Source organism: Adiantum capillus-veneris, chromosome 11 (genome assembly GCF_014529385.1).
Source record: "Adiantum capillus-veneris isolate H3 chromosome 11, ASM1452938v2, whole genome shotgun sequence".
Lineage (NCBI taxonomy): Eukaryota > Viridiplantae > Streptophyta > Polypodiopsida > Polypodiales > Pteridaceae > Adiantum > Adiantum capillus-veneris.
The window spans coordinates 139,691,077-139,718,926 of record NC_140941.1 but is presented as its reverse complement, the minus strand read 5'-3'; the positions used below and the strand labels follow the sequence as shown (position 1 = coordinate 139,718,926).

At 41.4% G+C, this 27,850-nt stretch overlaps 1 protein-coding gene across 4 annotated transcripts in view; it reads left to right on the top strand.

Annotated features, from left to right (window-relative positions):
• The window catches only part of LOC147448112 (uncharacterized), a 53,277-nt gene extending 52,293 nt beyond the window's left edge, over positions 1–984 (top strand). The window contains exons 13-14 of one of the 4 annotated variants that reach the window (XR_015189672.1): positions 168–314; positions 701–923. Coding sequence is in view for 1 of the 4 variants with exons in the window: in XM_086523974.1 (XP_086380100.1) it covers positions 701–746 (46 nt within the window). In the remaining 3 variants the exon portion in view is untranslated. Of the gene's footprint in view, positions 1–167; positions 340–700 lie in introns of all 4 variants that reach the window. The other 3 variants (XR_015189674.1, XR_015189673.1, XM_086523974.1) reach the window with 3 other exon arrangements.
• The last annotated feature ends 26,866 nt before the right edge of the window (positions 985–27,850 follow it).

The following is a 27,850-nucleotide window of genomic DNA, read 5'->3' as shown; positions in this document are numbered from 1 at the left end:
GGAGATAGGTTAGTAATTGCAAAGCCTAAGACTAGCTGGCATGGTTTCCTTTGTGGAGTCTAATTGTTTAGGTTTTGCACTGCTGATGTGAGGGTCGTTAACAAGGTTATGCCAAACCTTCATAGATATATGATGGAAAAATTCTAACTTCTAGTATTTGATTTCAGTGATCCCGACTCCCGGCCGTCATTTGAGGAGATTTTAGAGAGGACGCGGGATATAGTTAAGCAAACTCGAAGCCCAGCATCCAAGCATACATAGGCACTCTGGTGCTATGCCGACAGCTCGATGTGCACTTCACTGTCAGAAGTTAGGTGATGTAACTTACCTCGAGGTGAGGTGAGGAGCTGAAAATATGTCGTTGCTTGTTTGGATGTATCCTATGCATGATGGAGCGGATGGTGATTTTGTGTCAATGACCACCATGAGTCTATACCTTGCACTTACCTTTAAAGGTGAATCTGGGCTTATCCTGGATTCATCCAGGTACATACAAAACATTTTCTGATTCCTATCATCTAAAATGACAGGAATCAGGAACCATGCACTCTTACTGCAATGCAAAGCAGGAGTTCTATGTAGATGCATCTTCACCTTTTATGTTTTAGCATTTGCTGCAGTTTGCATCTGTGATAGTTCGTGCTTTAGCTTGTTTTGTGTATGTATTTTTACTAAGCTGTCAAAACTCATGTCTATGCAGGGTAGTGATGATCAGCTTCGTGTTTGGATGGGGTGCAAAGCGATAATTTTGACAGTATTGATGGCCAACTTCCAGCTTCTGAGGTTTTTACCAGCCTTGTGGTTTTTTTGCGATGAAGCCTCTGTTGTAACATTCTACCCAATTGATCCTTTATGTGGGCTCTTCATTGTTTGTCCATAAACAACATCTGTAAAGCAAGGTTTGTAAGGTATACGTTAGAGTAGGTAATTGGCACTGTACATTTAATATTTGTCGTGATGGCATTTGATTGAAAAGTTTTATTATTGGATGCCTCGATAGCAATATGTCAAGGAGCATTCCCAAAAGGGCACCTGTTATGTACATTTGAGATTTAGCTGTCCGAGCATTAAGAGAGAGTGTACATCACTGGGGCGATTCTGTCATCCTTTTTTCATTTAAATCATTTATTATCTTGAGAGGGTGTCCATCAATGGGGCAATTATGTCTTCCTGTTTCGATTTGAATCATTGAACCGATTCTTGTCTTTTCATGGCAATTCCTTACTCTACATAGTTAAGATATAGCATATCTTGGTTTGATATCAGCTTTTCAACAATGAATTGGTTCTTATGCTGTGCATGCGTTTGATCGTCTTAATTGAATATCAAATTGCCTGCGCTACAGACAGGGGTCCCTCCCCCTCATGTAGAGTAGTGGTTGAAAATGGGTTGACAGTTGTTTGTGGCAGTACTGAGATGCATTATTTAAAGTTGTATCATTAAGTATGACACCACAAACATACAGACATACATTTTGACTGTCGTGCACCAAACTCTCCTCAAACCATTTACTAGCACACAGACCGAGGTTATTGAATAATCATCAATCACATTCATATTGTTATCCCTGCTTAGATATCAAATAAATTGTGATCATTGTGAATCATTTAGCCATGACATTCGGATCTCATCACTGGTATATATATAGATGCACTAAATTCGTCATACGTATTTGTCCTCGTCTCCCCAGCAGTGATTATGGAGACAATGTTGTAGGGATTTCACCTGTCATCAAACAAGCATGCAAGCAAGAGTAGTCAAATTAATCAGTTTTAAGGAAGTTCAACCATAACATCGCTCGTCATGGCATAACATTGCATATCATGGCAAAAAATCTATGCACATATCATATAGTTGGCAGACGGCAGAGCTTCGTCAACCATTGGTACCCCTGTCGGAGGATCAAAGGCCCAGAAAACGACAACTAGGAGAACTACGCGGGAAGAGAGTGCAGTACGTGCAGAAAGCTTGCCGGGGAGGGTAAGCCTTGGGCTACACCGGCCAGCCAGCCATAGTCTGGCCACAAAAAGTGCTTGCCATGTCATCGCTCGCACCAGAAAGCAAATCAATTGACTCGATCTCAGTTTGTGGTGAATCAGTGACAAAGGAGTGGATAGCATGCATTGCATTGAATCAACCAGATAAAGTGATATGCACTTTTGGAAACTCCTAAGCCAAGAGCTTGAAGGTGAAGTTTTGATATCAAAGGAGTATCTACCAAGTCCTCTTTTTCATCCAGTTCGCACCCAAGATCACAGTAGTTCTTGAACTTGACCAAGTACTTTTCGGATCAGCTTTGCCATTCACTTTCCTTGTGTTCTAGGATATGCCCAGTATACAACCTCCTTGATTTCTTCTACCTGCGTTTGCTCCTCTAGCTCCGTGTCTTCTGGCAGCTCACCTTTGAAAGGTCATAGTAGACTCACATGGAAGGCATAGTAAATGAAGTACCTAGAAACTTCTGATTGAAGGGTAAATCGTTTCTTGAAGATTTTGAAGGGCTCATAGTATCTCATACTAACTTTGGAAAAAGACCAAGCATGCCTTCTAAACTTGAGAAGCACCCAATCATCTTTCTTCAACTACAAGTTGTGTCGATGCTTGTCTATTGCTTTCTTGTGCCATTCTTGAGACTTTTGCAAAGCCTTTTTAACCTTGACAAATGCTATGGCTAGATCTCTACAAACTGATCAACCTCGATAATCTTGTCCTCTGTTCACGGAGTACACAACCTTCTTGCCATGCTTGACAATCTTAAATGTGAACTTCACAAAAAACAATGATATTGTCAAAGAATGTGTGCACATATTGCCAATGCTCTCCAAAGATCTTGTTGATAATCTTCTCGAATGTTGCAAGAACATTGGTGAGCCCAAATGGCATCACCAAAACTCATATAATTCAAACAATGTCCTAAACATGATCTTGCGTACATCTCTGGGAATGATGATGATCTTAGAAAAAGATTGAGTAAGCGAAAAAGCTTGATTTCATCAACTTATAAATACCAGATCGATACAATAGGGACTTACTCGCCCTTGAGTTTCACGTCCAAAATTAGATCCTCGTCTTTGCTATTCTTCAACTCAAGTTTTTTAGCCAAGAGTCCTTGCGATGCCATGGCATCCCAAGAGAACATCGCACCCCTCAAGTGGCATGATAGAAAGTCCTCTTGTCTTATGTACTCCTGTCGATGCAAGTGAAGCTTTTCCTGTAGAGGTGTCACTGCTACCTCATGCCCTAGTGCCCCTAACACTACGTCCATCTATGGCCCCATCTCCTCATGCCTCAATCCCAATTGAGCACCCATCTTGGGTGAAATAAGCTCTGTCGTGGCTCCATTGTTGAAGAAAATCAACCCCTCTTGATCACGAACTTTGCCCCACGCTCTATAAAGCTTGATACTCCTACTTCTTGGTCCTTGGACATTCCCACGAAATCCACTTCAAGTCTTCTTTCGGTCTTTCCGTTCTTTGTTGCCTTTGGACTCAGCGATTGTCGGTACAACTGCTGTTGGATCTTTTTCTGGATTACCTCTTGATTGATAGAAGAATTTAAACCTTTCTTGTTAGTAGATGTCTTTGCTTTGCGTTGGTCTTCATGTTTGTCTTGGATTTAGAGCTCAATGTACCCTGCTATTGCTTGGAAATTGCATTCATTGGCTGAGTTCACATGTGCTTGGCATAAAGAGGATCCATGGAAAAAGCAAGTAGGCGGTCCACTCTTGCGCCTCTCATCTGCAATCTTGGCAGGGTTATGTTGTGGATTGGGCTTCTCAATGCGTTGCCCCTAATACTTCTTTTTGACAATCTCAGATACAACTAGGCTAGAGGGGAGTAGCTATGCAATCTGCAAGACTGCAACCATGCATGCAAAAGAGGCGTAGGCCCAAAAAGCAACCGCCGTTCCCAAAAACTCAATAGGATACAAATGTCAGGGCAGCCGGGTCCTTTGGTCGATGCCCTCCGTTTAACAGACTAAAATCATAAAATCCCGGTTACATTTTGAGTTTGCCTTTAAGAAAACCGGCAAATTTACACAAGTGTAAGTGTAAATACTGACAAAAGCTTCAAATTTTGACCACAAAACCCGTCGAAATTCAAGTTTGCCCTTATTTCCTTCGGTTAGGAAAAATGTATTTTTCTAGCCCTGCACGGGGGTGTGGGATTTAGGGCCAAAATTTGGGGCGACAAAGCCTTGTCACTATCTCACACGAGGTCAGGCAGGGGGATGTAGGGCCCAAATTGAGGGGCGTTGAGCGGCTTTGATCTCAGTCGTCCGATTGCTTGGTGAACCAGGGGTGAACTCGAGAACAAAAACGGCGACCCCAAGTTCATCCCTAGTTCACCCGCCTCCGAGGTGTGGGTCAAACCCGAGACCTCTTGGGAGCTATACGAAAGCCCTCGTCACGATCTCACACGGGGTCAAGCCAGGGGGGATTTAGGGCCCAAATTGAGGGGAGTTGAGCAGCTTTGATCTCAGCCGTTCAATCGCTTGGTGAACTAGGGGTGAACTTGGGAACAAAAATGACACCCCTAGTTCACCCGCCTCGCGAGGCGTGGATCGAACCCGAGACCTCTCGGGAGCCACACAAAAGCCTTACCATCATGCTAACGCGTGTCGCTGTCCATGTGAGCATGTCACACAACCACACCCTAGTTTACCTCGCCCTAGTTCACCCTAGTTCACCGAATAATCTAACGGCTTAGATTAAAGCCTCTTCACTTCCTCACCCCTATATGGCACGGGGGTGTGGCTCAGAGGGGATCTAAGGCCCAAAATTTTGGGGGGGGCGGGGGCGGGGCCGGGGCCGTGGAAACCGGCTTTAAAAGAGAGCTTATTGTTGGACTTGTAGGGCCTTTTTCGTTCTTCTTTCTGAAACCTTACATGAGGCGTAGCTCCTTGCATCTTTTCTTTGGTGAAGAGGTTTTATGCATAATTGTGGATGTGATTGTAAGAATTTTTAAGGCCGCATACTATGATGCATGATTACACAGATGGGGTTTTGGCCGTTGAGCATCCATAGTATTCGACATGTTTTGTGGTAACCCATCATAAAGTTGAATTTTTTAATGAGAAATCTCTTCATCACAAAGGACAGCCACTTTGAGGTGTAAACCATAAAACCTAAGAACATGCTTGTAAATAGCTTTTGTCTTGGATTTAAGCATCATCTTTAACCTATTTGTTTAGATGGAATGCAGCAGAAGTTTGGCACTCGAGAGACCCTGATGTTGAATCGGACATTCGACCACCAACCGATGCTATAAACCATGAGCTAGCTTCGATTCCATTGTACATGAGAGAGAGAGAGAGAGAGAGAGAGAGAGAAATGCCCATCTAAACAAATAGGTTAGAGATGCTTACATCCAAGACAAAAGCTATTTAGAGAGAGAGAGAGAGAGAGAGAGAGAGAGAGAGAGAGAGAGAGAAGGGCTCAATATATTGGTTTGAGTTAAGCCCGCAAACGTCAACAACAAGCCTAAAAACCCTAGAGAGCTAGAAAGTGGCGGAGACACACTAAGCCTAGCATATTTTTTAAAAAAAATTTAGCAATCAAATGCAATAAACTAAAAAAAAATCGATTTGCACAGAATGCTAAAACAATGAACGTGACTTGGAATAGTCAATCCCTTCGATGTAAAAGTCGATGGTGTGTCGATAGCGTGCATCTGAAACCATAAAATGAATTCCTTGGAGATTTATTCACTCAAACAGCTTCGTATCTCCCATCGTGCGTGACACTCCTCTTGAGACAGGCTTAATTTTTGGGTTTTAATTTGTCTTTCCTATTTAATTATGTGATAATGCCTTATAAAGCTCCTTTTGGCACTCTGTTATAGCACCCCCTCTTTTTATTTAGAGACTTTTTAGTGCCTTGGCAATAGCTCTACCAGTGATTGGAAATAGGTGACGGCGTGGTCTTGGTATTGCAGGAGCGACAGGTTGTTGAGAAAACGTAAAACTCTCGGCAACAACTAGTTGGGCACTGCACAACGTTTGGCGAATGTTGGTAGCGGATGCTGGGCATTACACGACACAAGACGGATGCTAGTACAAGGCGACGACAAGGCTGACCAACTGTAGCGACTGGACAACGACATTGACAACAACAAGGCAGTACCGAGAGGAAGCCTCTCTAAGGTGGTGATGCCTATAGTGGGCGGTGATCCCTATGGCCCGTGCAAGGCGGCTCGAGGGAGAAGTACCAACGACAGTGTCGGTTGATAGACAACATCGTGGGTTGGACGGCGGCAACATCATTGGCTAGACAACAATGTTGAGGTGGAAAACATGTGGAGTGCAATCCGATAGAGAGCGCAAGAGCAGGCTGAGAGAGAGAGAGAGAGAGAGAGAGAGAGAGAGAGAGAGAGAGAGCCACGAGCAAGAGCTTCCCTCCCCGACTATCACGTTCCCATGCTCTCCTTCCCTTTCTCGTAGCCCAAAATTCCACCTTATCTTCTCTTTGCAACCTTTTGAGGTGGGAAACGGGCAAAGAAAAGACCCTTAAGCATGCCTAGTGGTTAAGGTCTCGATATCACACTAGATTTTGGACTACCCTCTAAGGCCTCTACTTATAGTAGTTGGACAAGAACTTCCTTTAGACCCTCATACGAATGTTTTTGGTGCGGATATCTACACAATTTTGCAAATAAACTCAATAAAAAATTATTTCACGGAGCATGAATCGGACCAATAATTTCTTAAACATACACCCAGAAAGAAAACAAAAACTAGTGAATGTTCATAGAATCTCTTACAAAGATGATGACACAAGAAGTGGTTGCCCATGGAGTAAAAGGCCATGAGTTTTTGGCAATTTTGAATGCCAAGGTAGGAGTAAGAATAACAACAAAAACCACTTGAGAAAAATGGGGAAGATTGGCCCTTAAGAAAACTACCATGGTTCTTCAAGTTACCAATGAAACACTCAAGAGACTCACAGGGTTGTTGGAAAACATTCAAGTCACTAATTGCCAAGTGCAATACATGCATACCTTTTCCATAGTGGACTTTGGAAGGAATTTAAAAAAAAAAACCTATCTCCCACTCATTTCAATTGTGGATTGGCAGCTTATTCTAGATGGGATGTACATCGGTCGGAAATTAAAACTTCTTTCTTGAATGGTGACTTGTACGAGGAAGTGTATGTAGTGCAACCTTGCAATTCTATCACGAAAGGACAAGAAAAGAAAGTGTGCGCATGAATTAAAGGATTATATGGTTTAAAGTGATCTTCTCTTGCTTGGTATGAGAAGATGGATAATCATTGGATTGCACGTGGCTTTTGAAATAGTCCAATTGGAATAAAGGATTACATGGTTTAGACTAGTCTTCTAATTTGACACTTAAATGTCATGTTTTCCTATCAAAGCTTTGAATTTTTTTCTTTTTGGTCAGGTTAGAAAGAAGTTTTCTACATCTTGCTTCTAGCATAGGTTGGTTATGAGGGAAAGAAAACACTTGATTTTTCTCCATGTCAAAATACAAGCCCTATGGAGAGAATTATGGTAACTTCTAAGTCATAAATTTTATTAAAATTTCAAGCTCTTTTATCTTAAAAAACCATTAACTTCTTATATCTTTTTGTAGGAATGAACATTTTAATGTATGTAAAATCCTAGTGTCAGTACTTAGTGCTACAAAACAATGGAATGCCCTTCAAGGACTAGTTTCCAAGACACTTGCAAGTTATAAACATAAATTCATACTTAAGCATGTGCTAACTAAGAGGATAATTTTGGCCTTTCAAAGGTCCTCTCATGGAATTGGGGTTATTCTAGTGCAATTTGACAAGTACAAATGATCCTATATGTTGAAACTAAGAAATTACGTATTTTTTTGGCTCCCTAACACAATTAAATCTCATTGCTTGAACTCTATCTTGAATTATATGTCGTGCAAAAACTTTTTAAAATCTTGACTCCTACACAATAACATTGAAACTAAGGTTTTAGGTGCCCCAATTGTGTCCATACCATGTACTTTGACACATTTAGTTGAACTGTGTACAATTCGGAGAGAAATGAATTCAAAATTTGAACGATTGAGTAGTTGGGGGTCAATTTTTAAGGGGGATATCTTGAAATGGAAAATTTTCTAAAAGGAATAGTTTTGAGGTGGGAGGGAATGTAGTCTGTATGGTGGAATGAGAGGGGAGACAATACTTGTATGAAAGATGTGATGGGATGTTGGAGAGAGAGAGAGAGAGAGAGAGAGAGAGAGAGAGAGAGAGAGAGAGAGAGAGAGAGACACACACACACACACACACAGAGGGGTAAATGATGTGTTTTGGAAGGGTCAATGATTGAAAAAGTTCAAGTTTGGATATGTATAATACATGGGGTCACTTTTCTCACGTGAGACTCTCAAAATTTGAACTTTTGAAAGAAGTCATTTTTTGGGGTCCAAATGATGCATGAAAATGAAAACTGAAAGAGCAATATGGTGATGTCACTATCTTACTACACTCTCCTTTTGAAAGTGAAAAGAGAGTGCACTTCACACCTAGAGAGAGCTAGAATAAAGCCTAGAAAAGGCTAGCTAGGCCTTATTATTGGGTTTATTCCGTCCACCCCCGACAAAATTCCACTAGTCCTTTAAAATTAGGCATCCTTACAAATCCACGTAAGGTCCATAACTTCCCTAATATAATATGAATATTTAAGGCACTTGCAAACAAAAACAATCTTGAGTAGCTAGATCTATAGTTTCATATAGCTTTTAATATTTGCTAGTTGCCATCACGAAGCAATGCTATCGATTTTGATTGAGCTTGCTTACATGGTTCCTAGCCTCCTCCCATTAGTATATCCGGTGATTAGTGCATTCCAACATTTTTTTTCCAAGACATATACGGAGTATATATGTCAATCAAAACATGGCCACATAACATCTTTTCTCAAGGAGCCCCAACTAACAATCTTGTGCCAACCCAAAAATGCCAACCATTAAAATGTGGTACTCTTTGTGTAGCATAGGGACATATTTTTTCCTTATGCTATTGGGCCTCATCTAGCAAACCCTAGAGACTACATAGTTTCTGACTAAGAAAAGTGAATGCAGTGGGGAGCTACTTTCATGTTGCATTTAACAAAAATAGTGCAAAGCCTTCTTAGCAAGCCCTTGCAAAAAAGGTTTAGAGCTTTCTTGGCAAGCCCTTACTGGCATCACACTCCTATAAGAGCACCCATGGGCCTTTTGCTAGCGATAAACCCTCATGTCTCATCTTGTTAAATTAGCCTAGAGCATTTTTGTCACATCCACGTTAGGAATATCCTACAATCAATGCACTCCAAGTGACAAAATCCTAGAGAGGATTCTTGTCAAGAACTTTATGCACTTCTATGAGGGCAATACAATTGACATACATATCAATTAGAGCATCGTCAAGCACATCTTTCTCTAGTAACCATTGACTAGAAATATCACCCCCGTGAATTTTTACACTTTTGTGAAGGACTTGCCCAAGGCCACATGCCTTCATGGCTACAAGCAACACGTTCTAAGTAATGGTATTCCAAAGAGAATGTCCATCAAAAAGTTTTCATGCTTTTATGACGGTACCAAATTTGGCATACATATCAACCAAAGAACATCCAAGCACAAAATTTTTCTCAAAGAGTCAATCTTGTCATGAATTCTCTCACCCATGTGGATACCTTGCATAGGTCACATGCATTGAAGGTGCAAGCTAAAGTTATTGCATTTGAAAAAAGGTAGCCCCTTTGCATTTAGTTATATCATCCCAGAGATTCCTTTCCACAACCATGTTGGGTAACTGACATACATATCAATTATAGCATCGTCAAGCACATCTTTCTCTAAGAACCATTGACTAGAAATCTCACCCCTGTGAATTTTTACACGTTTGTGAAGGACTTGCCCAAGGCCACATGCCTTCATGGCTACAAGCAACACGTTCTAAGTAATGGAATGTCCATCAAAAAGTTTTCATGCTTTTATGACGGTACCAAATTTGGCATACATATCAACCAAAGAACATCCAAGCACAACATTTTTCTCAAAGAGTCAATCTTGTCATGAATTCTCTCACCCATGTGGATACCTTGCATAGGTCACATGCCTTGAAGGTGCAAGCTAAAGTTATTGCATTTGAAAAAAGGTAGCCCCTTTGCATTTGGTTATATCATCCCAGAGATTTCTTTCCACAACCATGTTGGGTATATCCTCCATTCAATGCATTTTAAGAGATATCTCAGAGAGGATACCCATTACTGCCAAGCACACATCTAGTTAAAATAGCTTAGAGCCATGTATAGCATATCCTACAATCAACATGTTCCAAGTGATGCACAATCAAAGCTTTTCATGCTTTGGTTAGGGCACCAGATTTGGCATATGTGCTGACCAAAGCACACCCCCAAGCATGACATCAACAACAGCTCACTAGAATTATCAAATTTCAACGTGAATTCTCTCCTCCACGTGCTTGCAAGGCTGTCCCTTCACATTGAGTGAAAACAACACAATGCTTCCTTGCCAAATGCATGACCTAAAAGTCAAGCCTAGCCTCGTAGTCTTGCATTGCTAATGGACCTTCACGACTACGATATTCTATACCGTCTTATCATAAATATTGGCCAATCCAACAATGTACTTATGATTTCTTGTTGTCTCGGGAAACCATTTGTGCTAGCTTTGAGATTTGGGAATTTGGCTTTGTTGTGCCATACTTCATTGTAGCTAAAGCATCAATTTTCCTTTCGTGCTTTAACATAGCTCTCTTTTTTTTTCAATTTGGACGCTCGTTTCTTTTTTAATGGTCATGGTTTTTTAGTCCAACGACCACCGTGACCGCCTTGGCAGTGCTCTATCCTTGCCTCTCACTACAAAACTCCTTTCTTTTAGACCCTAATCCCTTTTTCTCCTTTTTCCCAGCCCTACCTATCCCATCTTGCGCACGTCGATGCTTGATGTCATTGTATATATGTGCGTACTTGACTCAGTCCTTCGGCTGAAGAGGCTCAACAACATACTCAAGGTAATCATTTGTGAGGCCCCTCTTGAAGCCCCACAAAGTATGGAATGCATCGATTCCCTTTTAACTTGATCACTATCTCTCTGTAGTCTAAAATGTATTGAATTAGGGACTTGTTGTGGATGGATCACTTGTTCCATAAATCCCAATTTTTCTTTTCATTGCTTTTTGAAACATCGTTCAAACTCTGTCCAAGTTTTAGGACGAATGGTCAAACTCATCCACCACTTGTACGCCTTGCTAATCAATAGGAAATTAGTCTCTACGGACTGGACATAGCTACGCTACTTTTGCAGCGCATGAATATTTAACCACTTTGCTAGGAACATGTTCAAAGAATCTTTATTCTTTTTCTTTTCCTCGCCCCCAAAACTATGTAGTTTCAACTCCTTGAGCAGAGTTGAGAATGTCTCTATGGATGACCCTGTAGGTGTATTGGTATGGACCCCCGTAACTACTGATGAGGTCTTTCTCACTTGTGTTATGGGTGCCCTCCTACTCCGAGGAAGAGGATATGCCATTGAAGCGAATGTCAATGCATCTAGATGTGTGGAGATGCTTTGAATCATCATGACTTGTGCATATAGGGAAAGATGTGGAGATATACCGCATCTAATGGTAGGACACCTATAGCACGGTGGGCAGTCCCCAATGGGGTCATGGGTGAAGTTTGACGAGTAGTAGTCTATCAACACCCTTGGCTGCCAACAACTGATCCGCACGAGCCCCGTACCCTTATACAACCTCAATCCTCTCCTGGCCAGGATGCCAAGAGTCTGGATCCAATACATGTCCCACTCGCTACAAGTGCTTGGTGAGCCACCTACTCCTCTACCACTGCATGTTCACCACCCTTGATCCGAACGAGCTCCATTTTTGCCTAGCTGTGGCCCTCCACACCGAGAGAGAGAGAGAGAGAGAGAGAGAGAGAGAGAGAGAGAGAGAGAGAGAGAGAGAGAGAGAGAGAGAGAGAGAGTCCCACATCCGTCTCCACAATTTCTTTGTCTTTTTTAGGCCAGTCAGTAGATGCTACAATGTTGAGAGCTCCAACGTGACCATTCAAGATTTTTAGCTTTCCGAAGTTTTCACATCTCGAACTCCTGACATAGGCAAGGAAAAAGGGGTTCTGCAAGGGGACAGGTGGCATTGCCTGTTGCTACAAGTGCTCACAGCAACGGTCGTGCATGGCGAATCTTCGATTCAATGTTTGTGAAAAATGTGTCGCAGCTTAATATCATGCCGTTTTCAATTTCAAAAATGCCGGTTGAGGGCAAGGGGAAAAGGAAAAATTCCACCCTAAAATAGAGAGAAATAGTGAAAAAACCTGCAAAATAAACCTAATTTTCTAAATTTCCTCTTGGAAAATTAAAGGAAATCAATATTGTATGTTTGAAAAATGATTTTTTCAATTCACTGATGTGATTCCATTGGAGGATGATCATTGCCAGTTGAGGGTATTGGCCTTGGTGTTGCATACCTAATGTGAGCCCTTTGCCTCCCCCTATAAATGATGACTCCGGTCTCTTATTGTAGGGCTGCCTCTGTAACATTTAATGGCCTAAAATCTTATGTGTAGCGGAATTTAGTATGAACATAGTGGGCATTTCATTAGAGTTGATTCCTAATGAGAATTACAAGAGTGCTTGGGTGGAGAGAGCAACAAAAAGCATAACACCTAGTTAGATAGCATCGACAATACTTTCAAAAGAGAGAGCAATTAAGCTATTGACAATAGTTGAGGACCGGATTTGCATGGAGCCGGTCCCCCCTCCAAAAGGCTTTGTATTATGGTTTCTCCCATCAAGAGAGACATTGTACAATACAATTCTTTGTGTTCCTTCAAGACTAGCTAGTGCAATGAAGATGGAAGCTTCATACACCAAGCAAAACACTTAATCAAACACAACTTGAATTATCCCCGTTCTCAGACCCAAGACCTCACACACCTTCGAAGATGGTGAGAGCTAGCAGGGTATGAGAGTAGATTGAGAGGAAAAAGAAGTATCTTACGAGAAAGAAGTACATCTCCTCACATAATCACTCATATTAGCATAGCTTAGCTTAGTAATTAGCTTGGTAGAGAAGATGAGCATGCATTGAAGCTTGGCTCTTGGTTGGATTTGCATCCACATGCCAAGAGAGTGTTGATGTAGGCTTCTATCTCACAAGCTTGGAGTAGGTGATGAGCTCTCCATTAAAGCTTGGGAGGAGATAGAGTATTTTCCCTTCACACATGGTCAAGTGTGAGAGTGTGTGTGTCAATGCCAAGCAAAAATCAGCCCCCCCCTCTCTTGGGCGAGCCCTAGCTGCTAAATAAGTCTGGCTTTTGCCTCATTGGACCTCACCAGGTCAAGCCAATAGGGATTAAGCAGCATAAGTGATAGCCTTCTGACATGTGTCCCCCTTTCCCCTTTTGTGAGAGCTTTAGGTAATTAAATAATTAAACTAAACTCTCATTGGACCCCTTTGCCTCCTGGCCAATAGGAATCAGGCAAGCCATGGGGCTCCTGAATGCTCATTGGACCCCTTGGGAGACTGCCCAATAGTCTTCTAGGACACTTAATTCTTATTGGTTTCTTTTATTAAATGTTTTTAAATTAATTAAACTAGATTTACTCTAGCTTAATTCTCATTGGTCCACTTCAAAGGTCTTCCAATAGGAATTGGGCACACCTTGTGGGCATCTGGCCTAGGGAGCTGACATGTGTCCCTCATTCCCTTTGTGTAAAGGGAGCCTGTGTGTGTGTGTGTGGCTTTCTCTCTCATCCCCTAGCTTTGGGGCTCGCCCCCTCCCATGTAGGGATGTAGAAAGACTTTTAGGGCACACACTAAGCATCCAATTTTCCCTAGGGTTGACCTTTGGACACAACCTTTGAATTTTGGAACCTTAGCATTTTGGAAGTCTTAATGGGCTGAACCTTAGGGTTTTTTTGGCCCATTGTTTCACATGGCTCTTTTGCAGATGGCCCCCCCTTTGGATCCCTATTTTCCCTCCTTTGGATCCCTACTGTGGCCGGTCTGCTAACTTAACCAATATTCTAGCTTTTTCTCCCTTGGCACTTCCCCACATTAAATGATCAGTTTAATATGAGAAAATCATTTAGGAGAATTAGATATTGATTATTATGACATTACCTCTCTCTTGAAATCATAGTCGTCCTCGACTATGGTGTAGAGAAGATAAAGCATATGCATGAGTCCTTTTCTTAGCGGGTAGAGGATCCCTATGTTACCCTACGACATCATTCCATAATGGATGACTAGTCCATTTGGCGCTTGAGAGCCTGAGGCTGCCGCAAGCATGTCTGCACATTAGTCCTATCAGTCTTCCATAGTAGAGTGACAAGCTCTACTTGGTGTTTGGGAGACGTCGTCTCCGCAAACTTGATCTAAGCATGCATACTACTTCATTTTTGTGCACAAATAAAGAAAAAGAGAGTCTTATAAGACAAAAAATTTTTTGTTCATTTTTAACATTTTGTACATTTGCTTACTCTTGGGAAGCATTGTAAGCATTGACAAGGTTTAGGTTATCCTTTAATTGTATGCCTTGCATCCATCTAGCATCTTCAAAAGGATAATTATTAAACTTAATAAGATATCGTCTGATAGTCTTACCGCCTCTTAATACCTTGTCTTCATGTCGGAGAATGGACTCGGGCTGCAGCACCTCCTCGTGGTCCTCGATCTCCGGTGGGTCTTCAATAGTTGGTTCTTGAGGTGGCTCTCCTTTGTAAGGCTTTAAGAGGCTCACATGAAAAGCATTGTGTATGAGCCAATGATTGGGCAACTTAAGTTGATAGGCCATCTCATTGATTGGCCTAAGAATCTGGAAGGGACCATAGTACCTTTTTGCTAGTTTAGCATAGTACTTTTGGTGGCCCGTAGGATTCTTGCCCGTAGTGTGCCTTAATCGAGCCTTGGGAAACTTTAACAAGACCCAATCGTTTTCTTTAAAGGCTTGGGCTCTTCTGTGCTTGTCAGCAGCAGCCTTTTGCCTTTGCTGTGAGATAGAGATAGCATCCTTAATCTTTTGGAAAGATTCTTGTAGGTCTCGGCTATACTCATCTGCAGCGAAGATCTTCCCATGTACCTTAAGTAGCAAGGGACTTTTTGATCTTCCCTCAATTACCTCGAAAGGTGCTTTTCCTGTAGAAGTATGTACAGTGTTATTGTAAGCATACTCTACTAAGGGTAAGTACTTCTCCCATTGGGATCTTTGATCTACTTCCGTTACATAGGCTTTTAGTAGATCGAGAATAGTTAGGTTAGCTATTTCACTTTGGCCATCAGTTTGTGGATGATAGGCCGAAGAGAAGTTTAGCCTTGTTCCTAAATTCTCAAAGAGACCCTTCCAGAAATTACTGATCATTCTAGGATCTCTATCCGACACTATGGACATTGGCAAGCCATGGTACTTGAAAATTTGTGAAATGAAGAGGGTTGCCATTCGATGGGCTTTGATAGTCTTTTTGACAGGTATAAAATGAGCTTGTTTACTAAACCTGTCTACTATCGTCCATATTCCCGTATTCCCATGGATAGACTTAGGCAATCCAAAGATAAAATCCATGGATATGCTCTCCCACGGTGAATTAGGGATTGGCAAGGGTTGAAGCAATCCAAGTTGCTTCCCTCTATCAAATTTTGTCTTTTGACATACCACACATTTGGAAACATACTCATGTATGTTCACTTTCATGGTAGGCCAATAGAAATATGTTTCAATTCCCTTTAGGGTAGACTGAATCCCTCTATGCCCCGCATATGGGGGAGCATGAGATTCATACATTACTTTCTCACGTAGTGAGTTAGTAACGCATAGTTTATTGCCATAGAGAAGATAACCATCTTGTAAAGTAAATGGTTCTTCTTTCTTCCCTAATGCAAGGGCTAAAATCACATCTCTAAAATCGGGATCAATAGCATACTCATCTATCATTAAAGATAGATCATTGTGAGTTGCTATGGAAACCGCATTCACTCTCGGTCGTCTTGAGAGTGCATCGGCTACTTGATTATGCTTGCCAGCAATGTGAGCAATATGAAAATGAAATTGCGAAAGGAAATTTGCCCACCTCATTTGTTTGTCGGAGAGCTTGGTCTGCGTCATGAAGTACTTAAGACTTTGGTGATCCGTTCGCAGAATGAAAGGAGTCCCCAATAAATAGTGCTTCCATGAGTCTAAGGCATGTAGAACTGCAAGGAATTCTTTTTCGTATATGCCTAGAGCTTGCTCAACAGGGTCGAGCCTTCGACTCTCATAGCCTATGGCGTGCCCTTCTTGGAGCAGAACAGCCCCAAGGCAATCACCACAAGCATCACATTGGACCTCAAATGGTTTTGAGAGATCCGGTAGTGTAAGCACAGGTTGAGAGATAAGCTTTTCTTTAAGCTTTTCGAAAGCATTGTTCTCCTTAGCAGACCACGTATACCTAACATTTTTCTTTGTTAGGTCATGTAATGGTCCCGCAATTTGTGAGAACTTTTCTATGAAGCGTCTATAGTATGCACACATACCTATAAAGCTTCTTAGTTCATGAAGATTCCTTGGTTTAGGCCATCCTTTTATTACCTCTAACTTGGATGGATCCATTTGGATTCCATCTTGAGAGATAATGTGACCTAAATATTGAATCTCTTGCAAGAAAAATTCACTTTTCTTTCGATTAACATAAAGTTTATTCTCTCTTAAAACTTGAAATATTACCTGGAGGTGTTGCTTGTGTTCCTCCAATGAATTAGAGTAGATGATAATATCATCAAAGAACACTCCAGTGAAGGTTCGATGAGGCCTGAACAGCTTCTCCATCAAGCGGTTAAATGTGGCTGGTGCATTAGTCAAGCCAAAAGGCATGACAATGTATTCGTAAAGACCAAATGTAGTACGAAATGCGGTCTTTACAATGTCTTGATCAACTATCCTTATTTGATGATAGCCACTTTTTAGGTCAATCCTACTGAAGTAGGTCGATCCTTGTAGCTTATCAAATAGGTCTTCTACCCGTGGAACGGGAAACCTATTCTTGATAGTGATCATATTTAGTGCTCTATAGTTGACACACATACGATATGTGCCGTCTTTCTTTTGCACTAATAGCACAGGTGAGCAAAATGGAGATGAGCTAGGCCTAACCATGCCCTTCTCAATTAACTCATGCACTTGCTCCATAATCTCCTCTTGTTGAGCTTGAGAAACTCTATAAGGAGGTTTGTTAGGCGGTGAACTTCCTGGAAGAAGTTCAATTGCATGATCGTCATTACCTCGTTTAGGAGGTAGCTCACAAGGGATGTCGTCAATAAAGACATCTTGAAACCCCTTGAGAAAATTGGATAACTCTAATTCCTTTTGGTTGCTTTTATTTTCTTTTGCTAAAGCATTAGGTTCATTTTGAGAATCTTTAACAAAAATCATGTACACGGAAATAGAGCTCTTTATTGACTTGTTGAAAGCTGGTGTATGTACAATGGGGATGGTGTTACCCATCTCCCTAGCATCTATATACATGTCCTTTTCCCTGAACTTAAAGGAGATTCTCCTTTCAGGAAATTTAACATGGGCAGCCAGACGGTCAAACCATGGTGCCCCTAGGATTACATCCTCATGCTTGAGAGGAGAGATAAAGAAGTCCTCTTTGTCCACATAGCCTTGGACATGAAGCCTCAATTTCCCGATTAAGGGAGTGACTGAAGCTTCTTGCTCCTTGAAGGCACTGTCTGCGGGTAGGATATCTCCCATCTCGTAGGATTGTATGCCTAGCTTGGTGGCTAACTCCATAGATATGAAATTGTGAGTAGAACCAGGGTCAAAGAGAATAAAAGCATCATGTTCTCTTACCTTTCCCCAAGCATGGCATAGAGGAGATCCTTTGTGGTGAGTTTGGTGAATCTCCTCCTCTTGGATTTCAACCAAAGAAACTCTAGGAGGATCTTGGCGGTTGTTCTTTTGGGGACAAGCGCGGTACGCATGCCCTTGTTCGCCGCACTTGAAACACCGGTTATCTTTACGATAACGCTCAAGCTCTTCAGGAGAGAGTTTATTCTTTCCTTTGTAAACTCCCTTCTCTTTAGCTTTGTTGGAATTGCCCTTAGGAGACTTTTGGACATTGTCCTTCCCCTTTGGCTCATTGGAACTCTTGTTTTCCGGGGGCTTATTATTTCTTTTACCCCCCGTTTGGAAATTGATTCACGAGGCCACCATAGTATGGTGTATTACCGCCGATATGGTACGTGGTCTTTGGGAGTTGACATACTCCGCCATTTCTTCGGTTAAGCCCGCACAAAATTGTTGCTTTTGCTCTCCAAAATCCAACTTTTTGAAGACAGTGGCTTTGAGTTGTAGGTCCCAAAACTTGTCTACATATTTGTGGATGGATTCATTGGGAGAGAGCTTTAAGCTTCGCCATTCGGTGAGTACTTTGTCTTTGGCATCGGTGGCCAAAAACTGCTTCATAATGGAAGCTCTTAAAGCCTTCCATGTTCGTGGAGCTTCACCGTTGGCTCGTAGGCTAGACCACCATTGTCTGGCGGACTTTTGAAAGTGCATAGCTACATGGCGTAGCTTAGAGGACTCCGTGAAGCCCTCATCTCCAAACGCCGCATCGAATTGCTGGATAAAGGCCAAAACTTTGTCTGTAGCACCGAAGGTGCCATCATAGGTAAGGAAAGAGATGCTCTCTTAACAAGCATTGAAGCATCATTAGTAGCTTGCTCATGAGCAAAATCAAAGTTATCAACATTAATTTCACTCTCTTTAATATTGTCAGCCATTCTAACAACTTTTAGGTGTAAACTTTTTAGGTGTACTTTGGCACTTCAAGCCCTAGTTGCTACTCCTCTTTACCCCTTTAGAAAAAGCACTCAAGCTACTGTACCCGCGGCTCGAATACCATTAATTGCAAGGAATAGAAGAGAGGGTCTTTCGACACCAAAACAGCACCGGCTCCTGTCAAGCTTCTAATAGCTCAATAGTGGTTAAGCCGTAGGCAAGCCCCGTAGGACTCCACTATTAAGACCATAGCTCTCGACGGTGATGCCCCGTTAACTGCACAAAGGCAGGCGCACTGAAAGGCTGAAAAATCCCTATTCTACTTACTCACAGGCAATTAATAATACCAACCATTTTTAGCTAGCTTGAGGACCTCCCTTCTTGAGCAAGAAAAGAGAAACCTTGAGCTCTGATACCAATGTAACATTTAATGGCCTAAAATCTTATGTGTAGCGGAATTTAGTATGAACATAGTGGGCATTTCATTAGAGTTGATTCCTAATGAGAATTACAAGAGTGCTTGGGTGGAGAGAGCAACAAAAAGCATAACACCTAGTTAGATAGCATCGACAATACTTTCAAAAGAGAGAGCAATTAAGCTATTGACAATAGTTGAGGACCGGATTTGCATGGAGCCGGTCCCCCCTCCAAAAGGCTTTGTATTATGGTTTCTCCCATCAAGAGAGACATTGTACAATACAATTCTTTGTGTTCCTTCAAGACTAGCTAGTGCAATGAAGATGGAAGCTTCATACACCAAGCAAAACACTTAATCAAACACAACTTGAATTATCCCCGTTCTCAGACCCAAGACCTCACACACCTTCGAAGATGGTGAGAGCTAGCAGGGTATGAGAGTAGATTGAGAGGAAAAAGAAGTATCTTACGAGAAAGAAGTACATCTCCTCACATAATCACTCATATTAGCATAGCTTAGCTTAGTAATTAGCTTGGTAGAGAAGATGAGCATGCATTGAAGCTTGGCTCTTGGTTGGATTTGCATCCACATGCCAAGAGAGTGTTGATGTAGGCTTCTATCTCACAAGCTTGGAGTAGGTGATGAGCTCTCCATTAAAGCTTGGGAGGAGATAGAGTATTTTCCCTTCACACATGGTCAAGTGTGAGAGTGTGTGTGTCAATGCCAAGCAAAAATCAGCCCCCCCCCTCTCTTGGGCGAGCCCTAGCTGCTAAATAAGTCTGGCTTTTGCCTCATTGGACCTCACCAGGTCAAGCCAATAGGGATTAAGCAGCATAAGTGATAGCCTTCTGACATGTGTCCCCCTTTCCCCTTTTGTGAGAGCTTTAGGTAATTAAATAATTAAACTAAACTCTCATTGGACCCCTTTGCCTCCTGGCCAATAGGAATCAGGCAAGCCATGGGGCTCCTGAATGCTCATTGGACCCCTTGGGAGACTGCCCAATAGTCTTCTAGGACACTTAATTCTTATTGGTTTCTTTTATTAAATGTTTTTAAATTAATTAAACTAGATTTACTCTAGCTTAATTCTCATTGGTCCACTTCAAAGGTCTTCCAATAGGAATTGGGCACACCTTGTGGGCATCTGGCCTAGGGAGCTGACATGTGTCCCTCATTCCCTTTGTGTAAAGGGAGCCTGTGTGTGTGTGTGTGGCTTTCTCTCTCATCCCCTAGCTTTGGGGCTCGCCCCCTCCCATGTAGGGATGTAGAAAGACTTTTAGGGCACACACTAAGCATCCAATTTTCCCTAGGGTTGACCTTTGGACACAACCTTTGAATTTTGGAACCTTAGCATTTTGGAAGTCTTAATGGGCTGAACCTTAGGGTTTTTTTGGCCCATTGTTTCACATGGCTCTTTTGCAGATGGCCCCCCCTTTGGATCCCTATTTTCCCTCCTTTGGATCCCTACTGTGGCCGGTCTGCTAACTTAACCAATATTCTAGCTTTTTCTCCCTTGGCACTTCCCCACATTAAATGATCAGTTTAATATGAGAAAATCATTTAGGAGAATTAGATATTGATTATTATGACAGCCTCCATGCATGTGCCTCCATTGTAGGACTGCCTCCATGTCATTTTGCTTACATTTAGAGCTTGGTCACTTTGGAACGGCTAAATAGCCTTCCAGCTTTGTTTGTAAGTCAAGAAAACTGGTGGCTTCAAAGATAAATGCTTGATTTGACTCAGTGATGAGATAGATCTTGAGCAGGTTCCTGCTAACAGAGAGGGCCTCAAAAGTAAACCATGTGAAAGGCTATGCCCGTTTCGAGGCTCTTAACTACCACGATTAGATAGGTAGAGAGAGAAGAGACGGCTCGTGATTGGGAAAAAAGTAGGCTCGCTGGTGCACGCGACCATGCTCTTAGCCTCTCACATGCTTCATTTTAATACTACAAACTAGACATGCAGCCACAGAGACAGAGAGAGAGAGAGAGAGAGAGAGAGAGAGAGAGAGAGAGAGAGAGAGAGAGAGAGAGAGAGAGAGAGAGAGAGAGAGAGAGACGTTTTTCTTCCTTCTAATGTGGTTTGAGACTTGTTAATATTGAGACTGACTAATCTTGACTCTCAGCTATTAAGTTTAGGCAAACCTTATCCAATCCAAACATTGTTGGCAACAAGTCGTCATGCTGCATAGCAAGTTAAGAGAGAGAGAGAGAGAGAGAGAGAGAGAGAGAGAGAGAGAGAGAGAGAGAGAGAAGAATAATAATAATAAGAAGAAGAAGATCACAAGAGACCTAAATTTTAGCTGATGAACGTTGATTCTTGAACTCAAGGGCTTGCATGCTCACATACTTATACAAGGAGAGGGGGACATAAGTTTTAATATCATAGAAACAATCACAATGACCTCAAAGGTTAACGCGAGAGAGAGAGAGAGAGAGAGAGAGAGAGAGAGAGAGAGAGAGAGAGAGAGAGAGAGAGAGAGAGAGAGAGAGATCATCCTTAAAGGTCAGATTGACCTTTGGGATCGAGTACAACATGTAACATGGTTGAAGACTATGGACATAAGGGTGGCCACCACTGACAAGTTGAATCCATGAGGTGGCTAGGAGAGAAAGCTATGTAGGCCATGGTATGGGCTAAAATGTGGGTAAAGCAAGTTTGATGTGATCAGAAGCTGAGCACTTATGTAGGGTATGATGATCGAAAACTCTCAAATTTTAAAGGGATAGAATTCACGTACAAAAAGAGACTCTCCTCCGTGTAGTGCATCAATGCTCTGTCTCACATTTAATGGAGTAAGAGCTAAGCCAAATGGCCGCAATGGTATAAAATATGGGTAAGGGAAAGCATGTGAATGGTTGAATACAATCTTCTCTCTCAAAGAAGAACGTGCATGTGTGCTCCATGTGTGTGTGTGTGTGTGTGTTTTGTAGCGCACCCTTTCTCTTAGCATGATGCTCAAAACTCTTGCAAAGAGAAACGATTCTGTGAATTTTTTTTATTTCATTGCCCTCACATTTTAAGGTGCCAATTGTGCCCAAATGTACACAAACAAACAATATGTGCCTTATGTTACTAACCTGCTTATGATCATCGCAAGAGACCTCAACATCCATGTGACGAGTCTCGGTAGATGCAAGTGTACATGCTAGCTAGATTGAGTGCAATCCAACCTGTAAATTTTGAAATTTATCCACATATAAAGACAAAGTTGCTATAGCCATGCAATCACCCCCATGTCACACACCCATCATGAATGCTGCCTTTGTGAAGCAAACGAAACACTGCTCACCAAATTAATTGTGCATACCAATGGCAAGGTTTCTTCTACTATTATGTGGTGTAATGTTGGCATGCTGGGTCATGGCTAGTACATGTATCATAAGTGCCAACAAATAGCAGTTGATGATTTAGTTGACTTTGGTGCCCCAAATGCAAGACCAAAACTACACGAGACAAGCATGAGAGAGTTGCTATCATGACCAATGCCTTGATTGGTAAGGATGGTGAGAGGGAATGCTAATGCATCTAAAGGATTCGTCGTTCAATGCAAACACTATATCCAAAGAAGGATACCAACTCTCTAGTAGTCTATTTAGAGGGCCACTACCACTCACCAGGGTCCCAAATCAATTTTGTGAGGGGGATGTCTCTAGCCTAATCGCAAATTTTCTGCCTCATTAGAGAGTAACATAGGATGTTAAGACAAGATATCATGCAAAGGGAGCCCATTACTTAATTCATTCCCAAGAGACCTCAAATTGACTTGATAATTCTTGAACTCAACACACACACACACACACACACACACACACACACACACACACACACACACACACACACACACACACACACACACACACACACACACACACACACACACACACACACATAGAGACAATTGGGGGGGGAGGGGGGGTGTGCGGGTAGGGAGGGAGGGAGACACTTTTTATGATTAGGAGGAGTATGTTGGAGCTTGGCATGACCAACTAGAAGGAGATTTGTCCTTGGTCAATCCACAAGAATATGGAGAGTAACTACACTTCATTAGTTGTTCGATCTTACACTCAAAAAGGTAGACATATTGTTGATCCAAAAGATAGATTTGTGCTTGGTTGATGTGAATGTGGAGGGCGGTACTTAGACCTTGTGTGTTGTCATACATTGTCATCTAAAAAGTAGTAATAGTGGTGGTTGATGCACAAGTGTATTAAAGAGCTATAAAATCTCACATGAGAATCATAGGCATTTGTCTACATTTGACCTCCCTGTGAAGGGATGGAGAACAATGGTTGCTTCAATTGACGCACATGTAGCCGCGGCAACGCGCGGGTCACATACTAGTGCTTTTCTAAGAGGTAAATGTTAGAAAATTGCAAGATAGATCGCCATGCAAGAAGTTTAGCTTGTACTCTCACATCTGGTACAGACCAACTTCAAGGGATAGAAAACTCTTTCCTCCTTCTACATATGAGGATGACCAATAAATATCTTAATACTAAAAATACACATTCAATGTTGTGTATGAAGAAATATTGGACTTATCATTAAATTAGTATTGGGAAATTGAGGTTAAAAAAATCCTTGGAAACTTAAAATTAATAAACAACAAAATCTTATATGATTTTAAGTATTGTTAAATATATACATATAGTCTTTGATTTTTATCGAACGTTTTATAAAAAACAATATTTAAGGAGCAAGTTCCAACATTCTAACAAAAAATTGAAAAATATGTTTATTTATATCACATAATCTAAGTCTAACTGGTTTAAGAAGAATTTTTAAAATGAAGCAATTCGTGCACCGAGAGATGATGATATGTAGAAAAATTTATGGAAATGTTTGATGAATATCGAAGCATTAAAACAGAATAAGAGAAGAAGTAAACTATCTCACTTCAAACACATACTATCTATTTTATACATATGAAGATATCACAAATCTAGATTTCTCATTTAACATAGTTAGAATTCTTTTGCATATACTTCTCAAAATTCTAAAAAACATTATATATTTGTAATAATGCATACAATGTTTTTTTGACTCGAATAGCAATCAAACCCCATTTGAACTAGTGTGCTTTATTACCTACATTTGTGTTGAATTGAAGTCAAGCCAAATGCAACAGACAAGAGCATGCAGGTCGATCATATAAGAATTTTTTAAATAATTTGTGGTTGTCTTTTAACAAGCCCTGAAAAATAAGATTAGAGAGAGAGAGAGAGAGAGAGAGAGAGAGAGAGAGAGAGAGAGAGAGAGAGAGAGAGAGAGAGAGAGAGAGAGAGAGAGAGAGAGAGAGAGAGAGAGATCTTTACCTTATTTTTGACCAGGTATCATGTCTGTATGTTGCAATTGTGATATGAAAAATAAGACTTGAGAGAGAGAGAGAGATCTTTACCTTATTTTTGACCAGGTAATGTTGCAATTGTGATGTCCCATTTTTATGCATGTATCTCACAAAAAAAAACCATGAGTAGGGTTGAGTTTACATATATGAATGCTTTGAATCATTTCCAATATATTTTTTAAAATATCGTTTCCTTTTTATGTTTGCAAAGAAAAGAAAAAAGTGCAAGTTTCCTTGTATGAGGGAGTTTGCACAATTCTCGTCAAAGTTTTATGATACATGGGAACATGCCATTCCCACGGCAACGTGCAAATTTGTGTGTGTTTGTTTCATCGTGTTGTAAGTACCGAGTAAAGATTAAAAGGCATATACGTATCCTTCTATTTCGACATTCATTTACTAATTGCCATCACGAAGCAATGCTATGGATTTTCATTGAGCTTGCTTACATGCTTCCTAGCCTCCTCCCATTAGTATATCCCGCGATCAGTGCATTCCAATTTTTTTTTCTAGCATATATACGGAATATATATGTCAATCAAAACATGGCCAACATAACATCTTTCCTCAAGGAGCCCCAACTAACAATCTCGTGCCAACCCAAAAAGGCCAACCATTAAAATGTGGTACTCTTTGTGTAGCATAGGGACATATTTTTTCCTTATGCTATTTGGCCTCATCTAGCAAACCCGAGAGACTACATAGATTGTGACTAAGAAAAGTGATTGCAGTGGGGAGCTGATTTCGTGTTGCATTCAACAAAAATAGTGCAAAGCCTTCTTAGCAAGCCCTTGAAAAAGAGGTTTAGAGCTTTCTTGGCAAGCCCTTACTGGCACCACACTCCTATAAGAGCACCCGTGATGTCTCATCTTGTTAAATCAGCCTAGAGCATTTTTGCCACATCCACATTAGGAATATCCTACAATCAATCCACTTCAAGTGACATCATCCTAGAAAGGAAGCGTAAAAATTTCGTGTCCAAAAAGTCATTACTTGGAACGCTTTTACAGCAGGACATGCCCAACATGTTTGTGGCAAGGAAGCATTGTGTTGTTTTCACTCAATGTGAAGGGACAGCCTTGCAAGCATGTGGAGGAGAGCATTCACGTACAAACTTGAGATTGCTAGTGAGTTGCTGTTGATTTCATGCTTACGGTGTGCTTTGGTCAGTATGCCAAATGTGGTGCCCTAACCAAAGCATGAAAAGCTTTGGTTGTGCATCACTTGGAACATGTTGATTGTAGAATATGCTAGACATGGCTCTAAGCTATTTTAACTAGATGTGTGCTTGGCAGTGATGGGCATCTTCTTTGTCATCTCTTGTAGTGCATTGAATGGAGGATATGCCCAACATGGTTGTGGAAAAGAATCTCTGGGATGATTTAACCAAATGCAGAGGGACTACCTTTTTCCAAATGCAATAACTTTAGCTTGCACCTTCAAGGCATGTGACCTTATTCAAGGTATCCACATGGGTGGGAGAATTCATGACAAGATTGACTGTTTGAGAAAAATGTTGTGCTTGGATGTTCTTTGCTCGATATGTATGCCAAATGTGGTACCGTTATAAAAGCATGAAAACTTCTTGATGGACATTCTGTTTGGAATGCCATTACTTGAACATGTTGATTGTAATACTTTCCCAAGATGGCTATGGAAGGAAATTTGTGTGCTAATTTAACCATATGCCAAGGTAAGGCCTTGCTCCAAATGGATTTACTGCTTGTGCCTTGAAGGCATGTGGCCTTGGGCAAGTCCTTCACAAACGTGTGAAAATTCATTGTGAGATTTCTAGTCAATGGTTAGTGGAGAAAGATGTGCTTGACGATGCTCTAATTGATATGTATGTCAATTGTGGATCCCTCTTAGAAGTGCATAAAGTTCTTGACAAGCATATTCTCGAAATATGTGTCTTTTTTTATGTAACCCAGCTAGGTACAATCCATCTTGTGAGGGATTGAGATAAGTAAGGGATGGGTCACACTCAGGTGGAGTGGGGCGAGTGCATTCTCTACATTTAGTAACTCCTACACTGCAGGAAGAATTGCAAAATTCTTTTGCAGAGCAACGAGCGAGCTTGATTTTTGCCATCTCAAGCCAATGAGGCGCTGATTAACAACTTGCCTTTTCAGCGTTATTTTCATACATGCATGGGTGCGTTCCGGTTACATGCTATATCTCTGTTAATCCTATTAGTGCTGGGGTAACTCGGCTCTAAGGAGCTATGTGTGTGTGTGTGTGTGTGTGTGTGTGTGAGAGAGAGAGAGAGAGAGAGAGAGAGAGAGAGAGAGAGAGAGAGAGAGAGAGAGAGAGAGAGAGAGAGAGCAGGAAACAACGAGAAAGAAGAAGAACACAAAATAGTGATTCATATCTTGTCAGCTTGTTGATTAATCAAAGGAAGAAACCAGATTCGTTATGAGCTGTCAAGGAGAGAGAGAGAGAGAGAGAGAGAGAGAGAGAGAGAGAGAGAGAGAGAGAGAGAGAGAGAGAGAGAGAGAGAGAGAGAGAGATTCTGGGAGACATGCCTCAAGGAGGACTCAGTGCTCACTCTTGTTGCTTGGAGAGAACTTGCGGCATCATGGAAGAGCTTGAAAAGCAACGTGAGGCTTTATGCAACGATGGCTATAAATTAAGAAATATTTCCATTGAAAAGTGGTTTTTGAAAGTGACTAGATAGCGAATAAAGTAGGGTAAAGGGAACCTTTAAGGTAGCACCGGATGCTTTTTCTGTGTGCTACATAATTTTTGCTTCTCTTGGGCTCAAATGGTAGCGCTAAGCATCCCCGAGCAGCAACATAAGCGATAGCCCTCATGACGTCGTTGTCAACATGCACGATAGGAGAGATGAAATCAATGTATAAAAAATATGGAGGCCATTAAGAAATCCAAGGTTTTTCCAATTGAAAGAAATACTCAACGAGTGTTGAACTCCTGACCCCGCCAATCGAATGAGCGCATGTCATGCTGCTCGTGCCATCTTGTCCTAGGAATGGCCCTCGCTTGTACTTTCTCTTTGTCCTAGAAATAGACCCCATCCCATTATTGGCCCCTTTACCCTAACAAGGGGAAAAATGGCCTACGTAAGAGCATGAGACATAATTTGTGGTGACCCATTACTATAGGTCCCTCCTAACATAAATAAGAAAACAATTGTCAAGAATGGGATATATCGATGGCCTACATATACATAAGACGATGCTTATTTAATGCCCCTCTTATAAGAATTTTTTTTTGCCATCATTGGTTTTGCCATACACACTAATCGATAAGCTTTATCCAACCGTCTGTAATTGCTCCCAAGAGTTCCAT